General features: G+C 41.1%; 1 protein-coding gene across 4 annotated transcripts in view; it reads right to left on the reverse strand.

Moving 5' to 3' along the window:
* Cog3 (component of oligomeric golgi complex 3) overlaps positions 1-22,449 on the reverse strand; it is a 90,461-nt gene that overhangs the window by 56,616 nt on the left and 11,396 nt on the right. For 3 of the 4 annotated variants that reach the window (XM_063274435.1, XM_063274434.1, NM_001012157.1), the window contains exons 3-16: positions 21,927-21,988; positions 20,655-20,820; positions 20,000-20,074; positions 18,908-19,000; positions 17,834-17,959; positions 16,301-16,381; positions 12,280-12,323; positions 11,592-11,718; positions 10,710-10,801; positions 9,278-9,417; positions 7,950-8,110; positions 6,114-6,219; positions 3,061-3,185; positions 874-963 (exon numbers count right to left, since the gene is read on the reverse strand). In XM_063274435.1, the coding sequence (XP_063130505.1) occupies positions 874-963; positions 3,061-3,185; positions 6,114-6,219; positions 7,950-8,110; positions 9,278-9,417; positions 10,710-10,801; positions 11,592-11,718; positions 12,280-12,323; positions 16,301-16,381; positions 17,834-17,959; positions 18,908-19,000; positions 20,000-20,074; positions 20,655-20,820; positions 21,927-21,988 (1,488 nt within the window). The remainder of the gene's footprint in view (positions 1-873; positions 964-3,060; positions 3,186-6,113; positions 6,220-7,949; positions 8,111-9,277; positions 9,418-10,709; positions 10,802-11,591; positions 11,719-12,279; positions 12,324-16,300; positions 16,382-17,833; positions 17,960-18,907; positions 19,001-19,999; positions 20,075-20,654; positions 20,821-21,926; positions 21,989-22,449) is intronic. The other variant, XM_063274437.1, reaches the window with a different exon arrangement.

Genomic DNA, 22,449 nt, shown 5'->3' on the forward strand with positions numbered 1-22,449 from the left:
GCATGAGTTCTAAATTTCACCAAACATAAAATGTGAGAGATGAGTCTTGCAAACATTATTAGCTCTGCCTATCCAGAACTCATCTGTCCCATGCTCCTTTAATCCCTATGTAGAGCTCTCTCTCGCCGCCATGCACAAGAGGAGAAACAGCCACAAAGGCTTCTCTAGGGACAACTTCCAACAGGAGACTCTCCTCCATTATCTAAAGTTTTGAAGTTAGAAATGGAATCTGTCGATCTGGAATGCACCGGCTTGAAGACTACAAACACAGGCGCACTGTGCTACCAGTGCCCTCCGAGCTCCTTCTCTGCAGGCACAGGCATCCTGGGAGAGGTGAGGAGGGCAGTGCTGCTGTCCAGGCTCCACTTCCTGGTAAGGCCAAGGGAGAAGCACAGACCAGAAGCTTCCAGCCCCAGAGCCCGTGCTGATTCCAAACCATAAGCCATGTGGTCACGGCAGCTACTGTAAGTCACATCGAAGCTAACTGGCTGATTTCCTTCAGGTAAAGCCATTCAACTATTTAAAATACTGTAGGGATGATGGCCTGTTGTTTCCTTGAACACACTTTCTTGGTATTCTGGGGAAACAGCAGTACCACTTCCTCAGGCTCTAAGCAGTAACAAGGAATCTTTCTCCTACAGCATTAGACCCTCAGTCCCATTCCTAGAACATTAGCAAAGTAGACTCTCTTAGTGCAATCTTCTGTGAGCATATAATGAAATGCCAGTTTCCTTCAAAGGGTCTCTAAATTCTCTCCTACTAAACAAACAAATCTTACTGCTAAGTAGCTTTAAATTTCTGTGACTCTAAATAAATGACATGTTGCACAGTACTATTACAAGTAATAAACTTTCACCTAACACTTCATCAAACCTTGTTTTTGCTGATAGACTCTGATGCTCCTAGCAAGGACTGTATGCAAGCAGACAAGGCTTCCTGTGATAATCCTTGGAACACCGCCCTCTGGTGGAAGAAGAGAGAAACATCAGCCTTGTAGTCGTTGACAAAACAGAAAAAGGAAAGCGCAAAGCCATGAAAGCAGGGAACAGTGTTTACCTCCATACTTAAACCATTCTCCCTCAAATATTTTATGCCCATTCAATCTTTCAGGACTACCACATGGCTCTGTAATGTGTACTCATGTCTGGAAATGCTCATGTGTCCTTTACTAAACATGTTAGCACTGTGCTGGTCACTGGGAGGTACAGGGCTCAATTAAGCAGGCAGGATTAACCTTACAGAATATCCACTCCAGAACAATCTCAGTTAGTGTGCTAGAACTTACTATGTAGTGCATGCTGGCCTCAGACTCCAGACCCTCCTTCCTCAGACTCCCTAGTACTAGACTCCCATAAATATTGTGTACCACCACACCTAGCTAGTAGGCTACTTCTAAACTCAAAATTAACTATAAAACAAACTCTCAGTGAATCTTCTAAAAATGTATCCAGGTAGTTAGAGAAGACACTTAGTTAGAGAAGATCTGTATGCATGGCTCTTCTCTGAAATCTTCTTTTAAACAGAAGAACATGGAAACAACATAATCGACAGGACAAAGTTGACCAAATAAATAAATATTTTGAAATATAAAAATATAAATTTTAGAATACTGTGAAAAGTACAGAGCATTCTGAGGCATTTGGTTAAATTCGTGTAAGTGAGGGCTGGAGAGATGGCTTACGTGGTTAAGAGAACTGGCTGCTCTTCCAGAGGACCCCAGGTTTGAGCTACCTACACAGTGGCTCACAACCATCTATGACTCCAGGTTCATCTGTGATGCCTTCCTCTATAATCCTCTGGTACAGTATACACATGATGCCCAGATATATATGCAGGCAAAACATGTATACACATCAAATATACATTTTAAATTTTAAGTACAATTCAGTGGAGCCAGGCTTGGTGGCACCTGCCTATAATCAAAAGGCAGGACAGTCTCAGTGACAATATCAAGAAGGAGGCCAGCCTGGACTATAGAAGACACTGTCTGGGGAGCAGGGGAGACACAAACAAAAAATAAATGAATAAAAGATTTGGGGGCTGGGGATTTAGCTCAGTGGTAGAGCGCTTACCTAGGAAGCGCAAGGCCCTGAGTTCGGTCCCCAGCTCCGAAAAAAAGAACCAAAAAAAAAAAAAAAAAGATTTGTACTTCAGAGCTAGGCACGCCTATTCCTTTTGAGCTATATTCTTAAAAAGTAGAGGAGTCTGAACAACTCGTTACATGACTTCTCTTCACATGCAGTAGGATTATAATCAATTAAAAAACAAAGAGTTGAAATCACCAAATCTATACAACTATTTTGCTCTAAACATTACCCACTGGCAACAAATATGTATTCAAATCTACCACTGTAGGGAATAAAACTGTATCATTAAGTCAGCATGCTTAAAATAACTGTTTCTCAAACCAATGCAAGGTCTAAAAAGGTGCTTTAAAAAAAGTTCTGCTGACTTCAGAAGTAACTAAACTTAGTTCATGGCTAGGAACATGGGCAACCTCACACTACTTGTTAAGGATGCTGGCCGAAAGTTAAGTGCAAAGCCAATTTACAGGGATGAGGCATGGTGGTGCCCACCTGAAATACCAGCACAGGGACCTGCAGATTCAAGGTCAACTACAGCCACCTGCTTAGCAAGACCTGGTCTCAACAACAAAAACAGACTGCAGTGGCCACATTTAATGCTAACTATTAAATGCATCTCAGCGTACTGCCTCAAATTCCTGCATCTCTTTTCTTCACATAAAAACTAAAGCAGAGACATTAATTAGTAATTTTAAACTTATTCATGATCATAGACTCCTTTAAAATTTGATAAAAACTACAGCCTTGGTCCTCAGAGGGACACAAATATAAACACATATTTAAAATTTACCCACAGTTTCAAGGAGCCCTTAAAATAGATTAACCTTCAAATTACCACCATATCTAAAGATCAAAACTCTAAGAATATCAACAAAATACTGCATCAGGCTCTTAAAGTAGATTAAACTTAAAAATATTCCAAGAAAATCCTAGAATAAACAAGTCACAGTAAAGATATAAGGATTCACACACATACATCTATGCATCTATATAATTTGGAGAGACAGACAAGTGTCCTTCGAACTGTGGGATACCACATCCCGTGAAGATCTGCTGGAGAAATCGTGGTCTGTGGTCTAGGATTGAGGGAGTCTGTTGAACCTAAAACCCAAATGGAAAAAAAAACACATATTCCAGGCTTGTAGATATCTGTCATACAGTAAATCACATGGCAGCTATAAACTATTTATTTACATTGGCTATCACCAATTTTCCCCCACTAAAGTTTAATAAAAGTACCCTAGAAGTCTAAACCAGTGATAAGTAAGGGTTAAGACTTTAAAACTGGAGTACACATGGATACACACATTCCACCTGTACACAGATGCTCAATACCATTCAACCCTAGTGTTCTTCACAAACTATGATCAATACTCTTTATGGACTACATCAACAGCATATCTGAGGACCACAAACAGGTTCTAGAAGATCTATTTGCAGTACACACCAATGAAGGTAGAGAGTGAGAAGAAAATGCTAATGTTTCCAGTACAGGGACTAGACTCGAGGCCTCACAATGCTGGGCAAACACAGGCACTGCACTACAGTCCCATTCCCCTCCTTTTAAATCCTGAGACAGCATCCTGCTAAGTTGTTCATGCTGCCCTAAATTCACTGGTAGTTTAGGCAGGTCTTCAACTTGTGATCCTCTTCACTCAGCCTCCCAAGTAGCCAGGGAGGTTACTACACCAGGCCAGGTAAAACACGGCCATCTTAAACAGGACATGGGTCAAAGCTGGCTTGTCTGGCACCTTGCCTTCAGTTCTGAGTTTTGGGTCAAAGCTGGCTTGTCTGGCACCTTGCCTTCAGTTCTGAGTTTAACACTTAACAGGTCTTGTTGGTACACTAGTTCTCAGATGATAAGAACTGTCTCCACAATTGGAAAGGTCAGAGAAAGCAGTTTTTGGCCATCGGAGAGTGCCTGAACAGGATACCTTAGCAAGAGAATCAGTCACTTCAGTATCCAAAGCCCAACTTAAAACAACCACAAAGGTGGTGCTTGTATACATCTCTGAGGCAAGAGCTGATTCTCACATTACTGTGGTTACAAGAGAGATGTCCTCATTCTGGAGAGACACAATCCTACTGGAGGGCAAAACAAGGACATTAACCATTTAGTGTCTGGCTGCCTGGTGTCGGGGCACATATCTTTAATGCCACCACTTGAGGCTGATGGAGAATTGTCAAGCCTTCAAGGAGAGCAATAAGACAATAAGACCCTGCCAAAAAAGTGTGTTTGTGTGCATTTATGATAATGCTGTCTCAAATCTAAGTCTCTACATATTTTTTTCAATAATAAAGTATATGATAAATTAGTAATATTGCAAAGTAAACATTATTTCTTTTTAAAAAAAAATATCTAGATGTGGCCAAGCAGCGGTGGCACGTCTTTAACCCAAGCACTTGAGAAGCAGAGGCAGACAGACCCTGAGTTTGAGGCCAGCCTTAAACACAGCCACTTCCAGGACAGCCTGGGTACAGAGAGATACACAGACATGCATGCTCCCCCACCCAAAATCCGCATCTGGGTTGTTCAAAATCTGAAGAGGGGCTGGTATGATGGCTCAGTGGTCAAGAGCACTGGCTGCTCCTCTATAGCCTGAGTCTGTTCCCAGCACCTACGGCAGCTCACAACCCTCTGTAACTCCAGCTCCAGAGGCTCTGAAGCCCTCTCTGGCCCCAAAGGCACTATATGCATGTGGTATACAAACACAGATGTAGGGAAAACATCCATACACAGAAAATAAAGATAGAGGGGAAAACTCTTTAAATAATAAAAGTTTTGAAGGTATACTTTTTTCAAAATTGTGTAACACTTGAATAATCTTTAATCCCTTCAATAAGGCCATTCCTCAATCTACGATCTAATTTTAAATTTCTTAAAGCCAGTGGAGTCCTTGCCTAGAACACACAAAGACATGGATGTCATCCCTCAGCACTGCAAATGCAGTATAGCGGAGTGAACCAGTAATCCCAGCATTCAGAAAGTAGAGGCAGGAAGATCAGAAGTTCAAAGACAACCTAGTTTACACAAAACCCTGATGGAGAGGGAGGAGAGGGAGAGGGAAGGGGAGGGGAGGGGGAGAGGGAGAGGGAAAGGGAAAGGGAGAGAGAGGGAGAGAGAGGGAGAGGGAGAGGGAGAGGGGGAGGGGGAGGTCAAAGAACACTTAGGCAGTAGAGTCCCTAGAGTTTTATCTGTAGGGTCCCTCCTTCACATTAAGCACTAAAAAGTACTAAGGAAGACTTGGGCCATCAGGAGCTGTAGCCAGCTTGTCTGCTCACTCTTTACTCTATTTAGCTGTACCAGAGGAGAATCTCCTGGCATAGCCACAAACCATAGCAGGAGAGGGCAAACCCATGGTCCTCCGGCAACTCATCTGACATCACTCTCTCCATGAGCCCTGGGCCCTCCCCTTCCTTCAGGTCTCCACACTATCCACATTTCACACGCTCAGTGGAGAGCAGCTGAACAACAGAGGGCAGTTCTAGATCCTTCCCTGTTGGCTGGCTTCCTTGCTGCTGTAATACACTAACCAAAACCTACGTAGGGGAGGAAGGGGCTATGTAATCTTACAGCTCCTAAGTCACAGTCTGTCACTAAAGGAAGCCAGAGCAAGAGCTCAAGACAGACACCTTAAGCAGAGGCTGGGGAGGGATGCTGCTTACTGGCTTGCTCTCCATGGTTTCTGAAGCCTGCTTTCTTATACAACTCAGGACCACTACACCAAGAGTGGTACGTGACTTTACCTGACCTGCTCACACTCTATAAAAACATCTCCAGCTTCCAGACACCATACCTCACACTGAACCCCGCCTCCTGCACCCAGCATATGCCTTTCCCCACTTCTATGCCCCAAAGCCCTTCATGGTCTCGGAGCGTCCAGTATATGCCATGAGCATTTTACTCTACTGAATAACATTTGGGATCTATCAATCTGCCCCAGAAAGTCTGAAGGTCAGAGACACAGTCCACAGTGAGGTTAACTAACTGAATGAACGGATGACAGAAGTTAAGCCATCATAACATACCAGACTTTCTTAAACTACTGGACTCTCCTTCTTCTAACCGTACATCTGAAAAGGAAGCTTCTGAAGGTGTCTTCTTCTGTTCATCCTTTAAACTCTGTGCAATTTGCTACATAGAGAAACAAGAAAGAATACTCAGGTGCAATTTTTCTTTGCGTTTTACAATCTGGACCAGCTGAAGAGATGTTCTGGGAACTCCTATAATACTCAAGGATCATCCAATGGTATCATTACAAAGTAGAAATACTCCTTCATCATCACCACCTCAGCCTTTAATGGTAAGGCCTCATATGTCCCTTTGATATAATGAAGTCAACTCTTCTGTATTCACCAAAACAAAAAAAAAAAAAAAAAAAAAAAGAACAATGAGACAAATCCTTGTTCCTTCAAAACAGTCAGTTATAAAAATAAAACACAAAACGAAGTAGAAGAGAAGCCTTAACTTCATTTTTTTATACTTTATACTTTGCCATGAGCAAAGCCAAGTATCAAGAGTCCTTAGCTTGGGGTGGAGCAACAACTGCAAAGCTAGCATAATGACAGGCTTCTCTTCCAAGGGCCCTCAGCTGGTCCCCAGCTACCACATCAGGCAGGGGTACCACAAGCACTCACACCCACCTGCTTCTCCAGCTTCAAGGGGATCCTATGCCTTCTGGCCTCCATAGAGACACTCACAGCACACACACACACACACACACATGCATGCATACATAAATAATTTTTTTTTTTAGTTTTAAGTACTCAAATTACTTTCTATGATCAAGTGACAAACCATACTGACAAAAATCTAAGGTGATATGACAAGAGCATTAACAACTGCTGACTCTGAAACCCTGGGTATCTGAGCCCAGAACTGTAGGAACGCTGTTGTTTTTAGGTGAGAAATTCTACTATGATTATGTTAAAAATAAAATGACCCTGACCTTCCAGAGTTACCTACCAAAGTATTTACAGGTTGAAACAATGCCTGAAACAAACCCTCCCTAAAACAGCTGAGGAGAGCGGCAGGTAGAAGTAAAGACGACACTGTTGGACTCATCGAGGTCACTGCATTACTATAAAGACTTTGCTGTTCTTCCTAAGCTTCCCCTTTAAAAGCTCTGCACCCTAACAACCTGCCATAGCACTGACAGCCTAGGCAGCCTGTGAACTCTGCCCAAAGGTCATAGCAAATAACGAACTCCAGAGCTGGTACAACATAATCCAGAGCACAGCAAAGGGCCAGGCTACCGTCACTATCTGTGTTGGCTGCTATTTAAAAAAAAAAATTGTGTGTGTGTGTGTGTGTGTGTGTGTGTGTGTATGTGTGTGTATGTGTATGTGTGTCTGCGTGTATGTGTATGTGTGTATGCATGTGTGTGTGTATGCGTGTGTATGTGTATGTGTGTATGTGTGTGTGTGCGTGTGTGAACGTGTGTGTATGTGTGTCTGCGTGTATGTGTGTGTGTGTATGTGTGTATGTGTGTGCGTGTGTGTATGTGTGTGTATGTGTATGTGCATGTGTGTGTGCGTGTGCATGTGTGTGTGCGTGTGTATGTGTGTGTGCGTGTGTGTGCATGTGTGTATGCATGTGTGTGTGTGGCATATTTTATATGTCATTCACAAAGAAATGAGAATCACTAACTCAGTTTAAAAGTTAAAGATGTATGTATCATCCTGACAAAGGAGAGAAAGCCATAGAGAAAGGTTACCCGACAGAAGAACAGACGAACCATCTGTATTCAGTTGCTTAGTTTCCATTCCAATGACTTCATGGCAATCGCATTTGGTTTTCTATTCTATGTCAGTGTAAGACATCCCCAAAGTGTGCGGGAGCAGTGAGCAGGTGAAGAGACCCACCTCCATCATGACAAGCTTATCAGGGTACGCCAGGTCTCCAGGAGCTGGTTTATAGCCTGTGATGTCCGTCTGAATGTAGATATGGGTGCGATACACAAGCCTCTCTTGTACATCTTCCAACATCTGCTTTACTCCAGCTGCAAAGGCCCCCAGCTGTTCAGCTTTAAAAAAAAAAAAAAAAAAGTCATTATCCAGCCCGGCTTCCTTTTAACTAAGCGGAGATCACTGGCCTGCCCTGACGTGGCACGAACCACTCTCCTTCAGACACTGTTGCTGAACTTTACTCCAATATGGCTCATTGATATTAGGAAAATATAATGAACAGCTCTCCACTGCCTCAGGTTTGTCAGGGGAAATAAATCCACCTTCTTCAGGACTGTGAAAACTGCATTATATTATTATTTACATTCATAGTGAGTCTGGGTCTTGAGAGGACACTGTGCTATGTTAATTCACACAGCTCAGCACAACACTACAAGATACCTCAGGCAGCTTACCAATTGGGTTGTCATCCCCCATTTTACAAAGAAAAAAAGTGAAATATGAATTTATATAATTTTTCTCCCTTTCTAAGATGCCACTAATGTTAAAACATAAATCAGTACTCTCTTTCCAAGGGTCAGGGACTAGAGATACTGCACAGTAATGGAAAACATTCGTAGCTCTTGAAAATCACCCTACATTCAGAAGCACTGGGATAGAGAAACCACGGACAGAACGAGCTAACTACAGAAAGAGCGACTTTGGAGAGCAACGTGATGCCGGCTGATGGAAGTGGCAGCAGCAATAACCCCCAGCACACAGAGGGACCATTTCAAAACAGGTTTTCCAAGACATCAAGCCATGCTCCCTACCGCAATCTAATCAGGAGACACCAGCTGAGAGAAGAGCTGTTCTCATGGACACGGAAGATGATGGGGCACCACTACTACCTAAGGATGCTAACAACTCCTTGCTCTCAATCGAAAGCATGACGTGAGCTGACTCTGGTGTGCTAGATCCCTAACGAAAGCCAAGGGTCAGTTTTCTCTGGACTCCAAAGGCCAAAATGGAAAGTGACAATTTCATTACTGACTTCACCAGATTTCAAAACTCTTATCTGTTTAATTTGAACCATTAAATGGTTCCAGATGAAGACACACATTTACTTGAAAAGGAGTAAGATAGTAACCCAAGCTCCAAAACGTTAGCCTTCTACTTGAAAATTTTAAAACTTAAAAACTAAGTATGTATGAACTGCGGCTGTTAAGGAAAATCCCATCTTTGTCACATTCACTGACCACAGATAGTTAAGAAGTCCTTTAAAGTGATCACTTCCGCATAGTTACCGTTGTTCTGTACATGGTCTTCAAGCACCTCATTTTTAAGAATCCCACAGAGCTCAGACAGAGTCTCTAGGTGAATGACGTGGATGATCAACGGCCGGAACACGTCATACAGTGACACGCACAGTTTCTCCAACAGTTCGCTGAACGGAAGGACAGAGTAAGTTGTTGATAGTAAAATGCTCAGGATATTTTCCAATGTGCATCTCCTCTAGTCAGAAAAAAGAATAATGTCGACTGGAAAATGGTAACTGGGCACACACTATAGTGTGAGGATTGAGAATGAGTCTGTAGACTCCTTTTGTTCTAAAATCAACACTTAACTGTAACAGTTAATCCACACTAGATGTCTCCAACTATAAGTCAACCATTTACAAATTTTAACACTAATTTTATATTGTTTCAAAATATGGTTTATTCCAGTAAGCATTATTACTTTTTATATTCTACATCACTGCAGATCAAACAGTTATCCCCACACATTCCAAACACATCTTCAAACTTAAAAAAAAAACAAACCACCAGCCAGGTGGAGCACACCTTTAATCCTAGCACTTGAGAGGCAGAAGCAGGCAGATCTCTGTGCATTCAAAGTCAGCCTGGTCTACACAGTGAGTTCCAGGACAGCCATGGCTACTTAGAACTCTGTCTCAAAAGAAACTCACAAAAACAACAACGACAACAACAACAACAACGTTTAAGAAGAAAAAAAACTCAAGGGGTGGGGATTTAGCTCAGTGGTAGAGCGCTTGCCTAGGAAGCGCAAGGCCCTGGGTTCGGTCCCCAGCTCCGGAAACAAAAAAACTCAAGTACTTTGAGCCCACACCAAGTATTCTGGGAAATTTTAAGCATTTGAAGAAACAAGGTTAGGTGTGTACGTTCTTCAGACTGCTAACAGTACCCTTCTACATACAGATCTTCACTGAGGAATCACCAACCAAAATCAAGAAATACATTTCTCTCTTCCTAAATATGAGTCAAAATCTTTGGGATCTTTTTGATACAAAAACAGCCAACATGGGAGAATCAAGTGACTAACAGTGGTCCTGAAAACCACTTTTAAAAAATGATTATCACAGAACATGTATATTTGTAAGTACTGTTTATCAGTTACCCACACAGAATTCTAAACTAGAAAGAACCAGTATATGGAGGCTCCATATCCCAGGGCTTAGTTCTTAGACTTCTTGGTTTCATCCCAGAATGTCTCCAAACGTTACTACAAAAAATGTGAAAGTATGCTTTCCTTTCACTACAGACTTAAAAAAACAATCCCACTCAACAATATTCTGCTTCCATACACAACACAGTTCAAACACTGCAGCTAACTGTAGAATGTATTAGAATATATACAATATATCTACAATATATTGCTCCATTATTGTCAACAGCAAATTAAGTCTTATCCACAAGAGCCATTCCATGCATCACTTACTCTAATTTTGATGTTGGCTTTGTAAAAAATTCATTGTAAAGTTGGTGCTCATCTTGGCAGACATGGACCATAAAGGCACAGCCACTGCGAACCTGCAATAAACAAGCACATGCCACTCAAACACGACCTCCAGCTCTTATAGAGAGATTACACACAGGTTTATAAGCAACTCTCTGGAAAACAGAAAATGGGTGGTTCTCAATGGATTACTGCAAAATAGGATCCAATTTTAATTTCTTACTGTTTTATTTTCTTGAAAATAAACATGATTTTCTAGTTAAAAGGGGGCTAAAAGGGGATACTTTTAAAAAGAGTTTTTAATATGTTTTTCTAAAGTATGAGTTAAAGTCACACTGAACAAAAGGGCATTTCTGCATGGAGAACTAAGCTGGTGGCACAAACATGTAACCCCAGCAATCAGAAGGCTGAGGTGGGACAAGCAAACATCAAGCAAATCTAGGTTGCATAGTGGCTTAAACCAAAAAAGGAAAAAAGAAAAGGAACACCTAAAAATTACTTTTAACATAAACCCACTAACTCTGAAACTTCATCTTTCAAAGATGAATTCAAAGACATATTCAAAGAAAAGTACATACTTATAAATCTTCATATTGAAAAAAAAGTAAGACTATTTTACAAAGTTGAAGGACTAATTTCCAATATGGAAAAATCCTTGATTTGGGAAAGCAGAACAATGTCAGCTTGCTGAGTCGGATATGACTGACTTTCTCCACAACGCTGTACACCACAGAAATAAGGTTAGAGGTGCTGACTAGCATCGGGAATACAGTCAGACTTGGAGAAGAGTTTTCCAAGTCAATATGGTGAACCAGCATAGCTCAAAGAGCAAAGCGCAGGCCTTGTCTACCAGCAGGCACTCACCAAGGCACAATGGTCTCTGTTGTTCTGGCTGGTTAGCTCCGTGACAGTGTAGGCAATACTTGGGCCCAAAAGGAGCTCCCGCTGATCAAGGTAACACTGGTGGATATCATTGAGCAGGTGCTGGTATCTGACAGAGGCAAATGAAGAACAAGATGAGACATACTATATGATTCCTCCTCTCCTGTGTGGCAGCTGGATTTACACATACACACACAAGACATGAAAGTAGAGGGGGCCAGCTGGGGAAAGGAGAGACCTGCTAACGAACAGATAGAGAGGAAGGGGATGGGGAAGAAGGAAGGTCAAAGTACATGAGACGGCTGAATTAAAATACCTTTAAAATCACTACAGACAATGGACATAAAATACTGTCAACTAAAAATAAATAGTAAGACTAGAGTACACATTTTATTAATTTTTATTTGAAATACAAAAAATAAATCTGATCTTAAATTCCAGAATAGGTTGCCAGGCTTCTAAAGCCATAATGGCCGCCTCTCATTTGCTCACACCTGCCTGCCTGAGAAAGAAGGAAATTGTGCTACTATCACCATGACAAGCTTGCTAAGTCAAGCCCGAGACTCTGCTCTCTAAACAGACTGTGTGGCTGAGAAGAGAGGGAGGCAGCTGCTCCGAGGCTGTGGAGAGCAACACTGGGAGGGCGGGACAAGAAGACAAGAGTACTCACTCGGGTATCTTCTCAGAACGTTGCTCTATTTGTTCAATGAGAGTCTGAAACAAAGAAAGGCACATTATATGTCCACCGGCCTTAACTGTACTTTCTATCGCTTACTGGTTATGTTGGTATCCCTCACTTAAGTAACAATGTGAAAAAGTTAAAAATCATAAAAATGCCATATAAAAAGCAGTCATGCTCAATACCACAGTATATATTTTTCAGGGTATTTATATTCAATTAGCACATTTTCTTTCCTGCTTGCTCTTTCTTTCCTTTAATTTTCTTTATATGTTTGGGTGCTTTGCCTGCATGTGTGTCTGTGCCTGTGGGTCCCAGTGCCCATGGAGGGTCCTGAGACTGGAGCTCCAGTCAGTTGTGAGCACCATGTGAGTGTGGTGGGAACCAAACCTGGATCCTCTGGAAGAGCATCCAGTGTTCTTAACCAATGAACTATCTCTCTAGCCACACATTTTCTTTTAATCAAAGCTAGAACTGTGCTCTATATTTAGCTCTATAATCTGATGAATAAATGTTTTAATAACATTTCATAAATATTTTTCTATCATTAAACACTTTAATAATAGAACACAGTAAAGGCACAGAAAGCTTTATACACCACCTGGTACCTACTACACACTCAAAAAAGTATTACGAACAACATTTAAAGCATTGCATAAAGCTGGTTATGATGGCATATGCCTATAATCCCAGTGCTTGGGAAGGTGAAACAAAAGAAGCACTGGGGAATTCCCAGCCAGCCTGAGCTCAATGTTGAGTTGAAGCCACCCTGGGCTACACATAAGGCAGTATCCTATCTCAAACAGAAGCAGCAACAGAAGTTAAATAAATGAATATAGCATCATATGAAATGGTTGTATATTATCCTGTGGGTAGATATACTCAAAATCAACTGTTCTGTCCAGCATTTGTTTCAGAAGAATCAGAGCCACTAATTCACGGTGTCAGACAGATGTTCTGCTACATCAGAGCCAGGCAGGAAGGATCGCTTCTCTGAGATCCCATAAAGCACACTATATCGTGAGTATCTAATCTTTCTCTTAGCTTTTTCCCAGAGTTGTATTTATTTTTTCGTGTATGAGTGTTTTGCCTGTGTGTGCATCCGTGTTCTATGTGTCTGAAGGAATCACAAGAAGGTATCAGATCCCCTTGGACGGGAGTTACCCATTCTTCTTTTCTTTTCTTTTCTTTTTTTCTTTTTTTTTTTTTTTTTTTTTTTTTTTTTTTTCCGGAGGCCTTGCGCTTGCTAGGCAAGCGCTCTACCACTGAGCTAAATCCCCAACCCAGGAGTTACCCATTCTTGATTAACTGCTGCTAAGAACTGGACCTGGACACTCTGGAACAGCGGCCAGGGTCCTTAACCACGGAGCCTTCTCTCCAGCTCCAAGTAAGTCCTCTGTAAGCACCATTCTGTGGGCCCTTCAGCATACTGAACCAGAGACATATACTTTATGTTTTTAGTCTATCTGTTCTGCTAAAACTATTTTTTGGAAAAGAAAACATTTAGACCCCTATCAACAGTATTACTATCACTGAAACCTCAAAACAGTATTATTATACCTTAATTTGACAATTCTGAGACAGAAGACAGCCCTTACCTGGCATGCATTCCCACACTTCATGAGTTTCCTGGCCGTTTTATAATATATATGCATCTTTCTTAACAAACATTTCAGCTTCCACCTTTACTTTACTATTTAAGAATTAGAATTCTTAATTTTTATACCCTTAATCTTATAATTTTTTTTGAAATAATTCTTAGTTGTATTTTGGGGGTCTACTTACTAATCTAATATTTATTAGATCACTTATAATGCATTCTGATAATGTTATAAAATAAAAAGGTTGGTTTTTTATCCAGATACTTAACTAATTTTTCCAATACATGTAGAAAACTCTAGATCTTCCTTTTTACTGAATGCTCTAACTTCTAGTATTTTCCATGTCAGTGATCTGTCAGTGAATTCTTAAATCAACAAATTTTCCAAAATTTTGTTCTGTCTTGCTGACCTAAAGAAATCCTTCCTCAGGGCTGTAGAAACGGCTCAGTGGTTAGATCAGTGGATGTTCCTGTGGAGGACACAGGACCACTTCCCAGCACCCACATGGCAGCTTTACATGTGGTGCACATATGCAAGCAAAGTACTCACACAAATAAACAAGTCTAAAAAAAAATCCTTCTGTAATTTTAGCTGACAGCACATTCCAACCAATAAACAACACGGAAAAGAACAGACATTCCAAACGTAACTCTCAGCCAGGACCAGGACAGCTTTACCATCTTTTTAACCTCTCGTGGGTCTTGGTGGACTCTTATCATTTTATTCATCCCATGTTTCCACTGGGATTACTGCTAGCTTAGCAGTTTATGCTGTCCATCGTAAAACAAAAGCACCTCCATCATGTACACTAACTGGTTATTTTAAAAAGTGGTAAAGCCGCTGATGTTGGGCAGTCACTTTATAGCCAGCCACTACCCTAAGTTCTCTTTACACCATCCCTTCCGATTCAAATATTCAGTGTTGGCTCTTAGCTAACTGACAAAAGAAGCCATCCAGGCACAATCCAAATCTCCTCATCAACCTCTTCCTCAGTCTTCTAGCCAAAACCATGTCTTCCATCCGAAAAACAAATAATTCTCCTCCAACAGGCTGACTTTCCCAGAAGAACATGAAGTCCTGTTCACAAAAGTGTAACATTCCTTCTAGTGACAAAAAGAATGTTCATGTGTAAGCTCCAGTAAACTACCTCAACTGGTATAACACATACAGACACGGGTTTGACCACTCCTCTCCACGTATCAGGATAGATAACTGACCACCCCTTAGCTACAGACACTTCTCAGGGAGTAAGGCACAAGCCTCTTCATACAACCATTACCAGAGCCTTGTCCAGATCCTACACCTCTCCTGGACGGCTGCAAACTGTGCTTGTTGAGGGCCCTCCTCCCTACCTTTGGATTTCTCTTTACTATAATCCATTTAAATGTCATCTCTGAGACGGTAATCTGACCAAAGCCTTCTCAGCCTTAGATCAGTTGCTTGTCTTCTCTTTTCATGAGCCAGCCTGCCATGTGAGAAGCTTGTCACTTCCTCTTTCCATCAGACTCTACCTAACACCACCCTGAAGTGCAGTTACAATAGATCACAGGAACCCCTCAAATCCCTCTTTATGTCTCTGTGAACCTTCCCTGTCTAACACCCTCATGTCTACTAGGAATCTGAGTTTTATTTCTTTTACATCTGTTTAGTGTGTACGCTGAGTGGTTTTATTCCAACTTGACACAGGCTAAAGTCCTCTAAAAGGAGGAAACCTCAATTGAGAAAATGCCTCCAGAAGATCAGGTTGTAGGCAAGTCTGTAGGACATTTTCCTAATTAGTGATTGATGGGGAAGGACCTAGCCGTTATGGGTGGTGTCATCCTTATACTGGTAGTCCTGGGTTCTATAAGAAAGCAGGCTAAACAAGCCATGGAGAACAAACTAGTAAACACAGTCCTTCATAGCTTGTGTATTGGCACCTGCCTCCAGGTTCCTGTTCTGACTTCCTTTGATAAACCAAAGGAAATAACCCTCTCCTCTTCAAACTGCTCTGATCATGGTGTTTCATTGTAGCAATAGTAACCCTAAGACACATGCCAGTGAGTGAGAGAGAGAGAGAGAGAGAGAGAGAGAGAGAGAGAGAGAGAGAGTGTGTGTGTGTGTGTGTGTGTGTCTGTGCATACATCCTGCAGGAGTCGGTCCTGTCCTTCACCAAGGATTGAACTCAGGCCATCAGGCTTGGCAGCAAGGCCCTTTGGATCTGAGCCATCTCAGCAGCCCCCAATCTAAGATTTCCCTAGTAAGTGCCCTGAGCATCACGGGAAGGGTGCAGACCTTCCTGCTCTGGAGCCCTGAAATGCCTTCCTCTCACTCAAGTTCATTTCCTGGGATAAGGGAAAGAGTAAGGATGGCTTCCGAAGGACTGGCTGAAAATTTTCCAAACAACATTCGATATGTGTCAACAGACTTACTCTGACTTTAGGGGCAGCAGCTCGAAATTTCACATAAAATAGTGTGAAGGCATTGTCTGCATTAGGGACTGATGAGGGGTCCTGAAGAAACATGGAGAGAAAGATATTAGCAAACACACCATTACTCAGAAAAGAAGACACTTCATCCGTGTACTGCTTGGCCTCCATGCCTAACAATGCTCAGAGAAGAATCTCTAAGAGAAGCTATATATGTTAACATTGTTACAGCTGCCGTCTCACTAACAGTGCTATCATCTTCCCTTTACAGTTAAGATTCATTCTGTGTCACTTGAGTTTTGGCAGTAAATACGACTGAATTCAGACTTAAGCTGTTACTTACTGAGCACAGGACACGGGGCAGGTTTCTAGCATCTCTGACATTCACTGCACATCCTTGGAGACTAAGCTTTTCCATTTCCTTCACTGCTTCCGTCTGCCACAGTAGGAACTGAGTTCCAAGGCCTGGCACGTTCTAGACACTGCTCTACCTCTGAGCACATCTCAGCCTATCTTTAGTTTCCTTTCCTTTTACTTTGCCACGTGACAGGTCTCACTGAGTTAGTTATACAGACTTAGCCTTGAACCACTTATCCTCCTGCCTCCGTCCCCCAAGCAGAGTAGGTCATAGGTATGTCCAACTGAAAAGTGAGCTTAAGAAATCAAATACAGCCTTTGCGGCTTTGTTTTCCTGTGAGAAAATCTATTCAGTGGCCATCCTAGGCAGTACCACTCTTATTTTCTACCTGGTCAGTGTGTGCTACTTTTCTACCTAGTAACTCGTAACTAGTTTTCTCGTCATTTTTACTAGTTATTATTTCTAAACCACCTTGGCAGCAGGACCTCGTGAGCTCTTTCCCATCCTGCAGTCTCTAATACAATACCAAGCGTGAGGATGTCTCAATAGGCATAAGGCTGTTGCCGGGTATGGTGGTAAATGTCTGCAACCCCAGCATCCCAGACGCATGCAAGAAGACCACAAGTTCAAGCCCAGGCTGGCAACACAGTGATCCCTGTCTCAACCCCCATGGGCTGAATGTATAAGTCAGTGTGCCTCCCTAGTGAGTCCAAGGCCGTGGTGCAGTCAGAGCACTGTAACAGTTATCCATGGACAAAGCCATGGATTCTGAGGGCAAAAGTCCAAGAACTATGAGTAGAACCCAACACTAGTTGATAAACTGTAAAACGAAATGTAAGCTATTTCTTCCCTGAACCATTCATTTTAGCTTTCCATTAAAATATTGGCACAAAATAAATCAAAAATGGTAAAAGTGAGTGAGTTTAAATGGTGAATAATTAAAAAGAATTCTCCTCATTCTAATTTCCCCCCCTGGTGCTAGGGGTTGAAAGCAGACTTTATAATACCAGGCAAGGGCTCTACCAGCTGAGCTAAATAGGATGTGGCCATACTTCTCTATCTTAAAACCTACAGCACAGATTCTTACTTAATTATACAGTACTAATTCAGATAAAGATTATGGAAGGCAAATATATCAGAAATAAAAACCAAGCTGACATTAGACTCAATTAACTCACCCTTTTTAGTAACTGATTTGTGAGAGTCTGCAGTGTGTTCACAGTATATGTCTTCATGAGGTGCAAAGCTTTAGAAAGACATTGTTTAAACTTCAGTAAGTATACAGGATAATCTTTAAAATTAGGCTGCAAAACAAGGAAATTTACAAAAGAAATAAATATTAACAATTAGCAAACTGTCAATGACAACCAAGGTGCTCTCTATGCAAAGCAATACGTGAAGTTCTGCAGATTATTAGCTCTGTAAGAAGACTACTTGAATGATGACTTGGGGCTCAGTCAGCATTTGCATTTATAAGCAATTAAATGTCAGTGCCCCCTGAACTTTGACCCTACTAGAAACAAAACAGAGTTAGCAGAACTAAGAGCATCAGGATATCCTTGTCGGATTGAGACAGGGATAAAATGAAAAGGACTCGTCCTTCTGGGCATCGCCTGCGCCCCCACCCAAGTACTCTATCTCCAAGAGTATCCTATCTTGCACATCCACAAATGAACACAGGAAAAGATCGCATCCTTTAAGTAGGATAAGGCTGAATCAGTGAGGATCTCTTCCAGCCCTGGAATTCTCAGAAGCCAAAAGTACTGTGTATACCACAAAGAACAGCCACAAAATCACACTTGTTTTTCTTCAGCTTGTTACAGACATATAATCATCCCTCAATATTCAGACAGCACTAGTTCTAAGACCCTCCCCAAAAGACAAGCGGATACTCAGACACCATGAATAAAACGGAGCATAAGTTTTATATACCAGATATCCACCCTTCCTTATACTTTACATAGTCCCCTAGTTTCTTAGCAGACTTGCATAACATAAACACCATGGGACAGCTATTATGCTGTACCTTTCAAAAAAAGGGAATAATGATAACAAGGAAAATAAGCTGTACACGTTTAGTACAAACAAAAGTTCTTTTTTTAATCTTGGCAATGCACAAATGGTTGAATTCACACAGGAGAAAGCCATAGATAGAGCTGACTATATTTTTCCCACTGGGAAAAAATTACTGTATAGCCTAAGAGATATAGTAGAATTGTTAATATTTTTTAAAACATAAAAATATGACTTACATGAGATGAAATATATGTTATACAATCATCTAACTTGGCCAGCATAGGGATAAATCCTTCACTATTCACAGACAACGTTGGGGAATTCAATTTCTTCAAATAGAAGGAAAAGGAACAACCAATTAACAACAAAAAAGTAAACATTGAAAATTATCAACTAGAGTTAACGTATTTTAAATAGTGTACTTTTAGTCTAATAAAAGGCCTTGAACAATCACTAAAATACCCAACTGTAGTCCATGTACAACAACCTAGTGTCAACCTAGTACAGAATAAACATGTACGTACGTACATCCAGGAAAGAGACCCACTGTGCAATGCTAAACTGAATTCTACATCTCGGACCCAGTGTCCCACTTCCTATCACTTTACCACATGCCTGCATTTGGTCCCGGACCACGTTCTTACAGTTAAAGGATTAACTAGCAGTCACAGCACTTGCAGGCAGGTTCATGGGACACTGGGTTCAATTTCGAGCACAGGAAAAAAAAGAAAAAACCAAATATTACTAGCCATTTATTCTTTCTTGATACTAAGGTGATTTGCTAATGAGCCAATTCACACAGCATCCGGCATCTAAATGGCTGCCCACCTTACTTTTATGTCTTTAATATTAGACTACAGTAATTACAGTTACTTTAATAACTTAGTCATATGATGTATGAATAGCTATGACTAACTTACAGTCAGAAACATGGAAATACACCTTACTCAGAAGCAGTATTACCTGCTTTATGAGGACTACATGGATCCTCAAACTGAGCATGAGAACTGGATTAAAAACGTGTGGACAGGATTATAGAAATTCATTTAAAGCTGGGCATTTACTGTCCTAATTTTCACAGCTTACAAGGAAAATTCTAGAACAGGTAATCAACAAGAGATCCAATCACAATAATACAATTTAAGAAAACTATTTAAATCACATACAGAAAATTCTAAACTGATAATGATATATCCACTTCTTAAATCAGAAACTACATCCGTGACCAACCGTTAAGTTCAAGTATCACTTTATATGCTTGAGGATTACTAAAAAGGGAAATACAAAATAAGATATCACTAACTTTACCAAAGACACAAAGCACTTACTGTGTTAATGGTCTCCAACTCATTAAAATAAGACAGCTTCTGTTGGATGTGCTCAGCAAGATCAGCAAGTTCCGACTCACATTTTAAAGAGAAAAATCAATTATTATAAAAAATACATGAAATCAGTACCCTAATGTTAAAATTGCTTTGAATAGATTTATATTTGACATTTAAGTTTAAATCAGGTATGACTTCAGAATCATGCTCAAGAATTTCTGCACCCATAAACAAGAAGAGACTACAATTATAAAACAAGTGCCTGTCTTCTAAAAACACAGAAAAACTACAGAGAAAACTCTGAAATACAGTAGCTTCAGTGGTCTAGCTGCACTCACAGGTTTAAGTCTCCTCCTGTCCTCCTCAGGCAGACAATTACAAACAAAACCCACCATTACTGCAACCACTCTGCGTATCTGAAAATGTCAGTAGTGAGGACAGAACAAAATAACCAGTACACTCTGTAACTGCACCTAGACGATCAGAACAAGGAAGTCTGCCTCTGGCTCTGCTCCCTTCACAGCAATCTGCATGTTTAGCAGTCTCATAGAGAGCAAGCTTCATGATCTACCCAGAGAAGTTAGGAAAACTATGGTTAAATAGCATCCATCTATTTAAAATGCTCACCAACCCTCTCTCTTTCCCGACTCCCAATTACCTGCTCTTTTAGGAGCTGTTCACAGGCTTCGTGAAGTGTTCCTGTCTTGTTGGACACAAACAGATACTGTTTCTGCAGGGACTCCAGGTGCTGAAGAGCACTGTTCACGTCACTCAGTATAGCATCACACTGTTCCTGAAACCCAGACAAGTAATCCCTCATCTGTCTAGAAAACAGAACCAAGAGGGGATTGGCAATAATATTTTCCCCCAATCAGCATAGTCAATAACAATAAGGTTTTGTCTTTTCTAAAAGCATAACTATCGGGAGGAAAATCTGGCCCACTGTAAATGTATACTTTAAACGTGTAACACTCAGAACCACAGAGAAGCTAGCCCATAAACTATTTCAGTGCTGAGGAAGATGAATCGCTGACAACATAAGCAACAAAAGGAATTCGTCATGGAGCCGCGACCTGGTTTCTTGCATGTAAGTCAATAAATCACTGGTGTCAACCTCCAAAGTGTCCAACACTAGGACATCCCAAGGCAGCAAGGAGGCTACTTCTTCAGATAACTGCCACCTTCAAAGGCTACACACGTGATGTGAAAAGAATTCTGAATTTGAGACTAGAAGACACTGGTCCAAACTGCATTTTATCTAAGCCCAAATGGCAATTAGTATCCAAGTCTCAGTCTGGCCACTTGTAAAATGGGGATGGTAACGTTTCTTGATGACTGGCTATGGATAAAGTGGGATTATACATCCCTAACACTGCCTATCAGTAGCAGCCGTGAATACACCAAACACAGTGGTGCACGTCTTTACTCCCACCACTTGGGAGGCAGAGACAGGCAAATCTCTGTGAGTCCAAAGCCAGCCTGGTCTACATAAGTGAGGTCTACAAGACAGCCAGGGATACAGAGGGAGACTCTGTCTTGAAAAAACAAAAACAAAACAACAGCAGCGAAGGCTGTGAATAAATGTTAACTGAACACAAATGCAGAACCCATAATCTAAGCTCAAGAGAGACTCCACCTGGTGTCCTCCCTCCCCTGCTTGCAGCATACACTAGCATACTCAGTCTGAATGGCCATCATTAAGGTCTTCCTTCCATGGACGCTTCTCCTGACACATGAAATACCTCAGAGAATCCCACCTAACTTCTTGATCCACGTCCTTTCTGCAGTTCTTTGTCTTAAATCATTTATAATCACAATCCCCGCCCTGGCCAGTCTTGAGGAAAATCTTAACTGTTAGGTTGTTCTGGTAACTTGAGATGACTATGATGTAAAAATCAGGATATTCAACAAACAAAGGACCCGCACATACCTATATTTAGTTCCTTCATCCTGATCCATTTGAGTTTGCAGCTTTGCAAACCATGAGAAAAACTGGAAAATAAAGAGGATTATTCCATCAACCAAACGAAAACGCATAAATGGAAACTAATTACATGGTAGAATACAAGTCAAGGGCAGGCATTACCTAATAGATTCTTATTTATAGGGCTCAGCCACTAATAATTAGCTTTGAGCTTTGTTAAACATCTAACATCTATATGCCAGGAAAAGCAAAAGATATGAAAAGCATTTTCATTTCCAGAGTCAAGTAAAGAGCAGTATTAAAGACACATATAAAAAATAAATGTTTTTTCTTAAGGAACTAGTACCTGGCTCTTAGTTTGCCAAATTTGAAGAATTAGTATAGGGTGTTGGGTAAATATTAATATCAATGTTACCAAATAAGAATGGTGAGACTAGGGCTGGAGAGATGGCTCAGTGGTTAAGAGCACTGACTGCTCTTCCAGAGGTCCTGAGTTCAAATCCCAGCAACCACATGGTGGCTCATAGCC

The sequence above is a fragment of the Rattus norvegicus genome, chromosome 15 (assembly GCF_036323735.1).
Source record: "Rattus norvegicus strain BN/NHsdMcwi chromosome 15, GRCr8, whole genome shotgun sequence".
Lineage (NCBI taxonomy): Eukaryota > Metazoa > Chordata > Mammalia > Rodentia > Muridae > Rattus > Rattus norvegicus.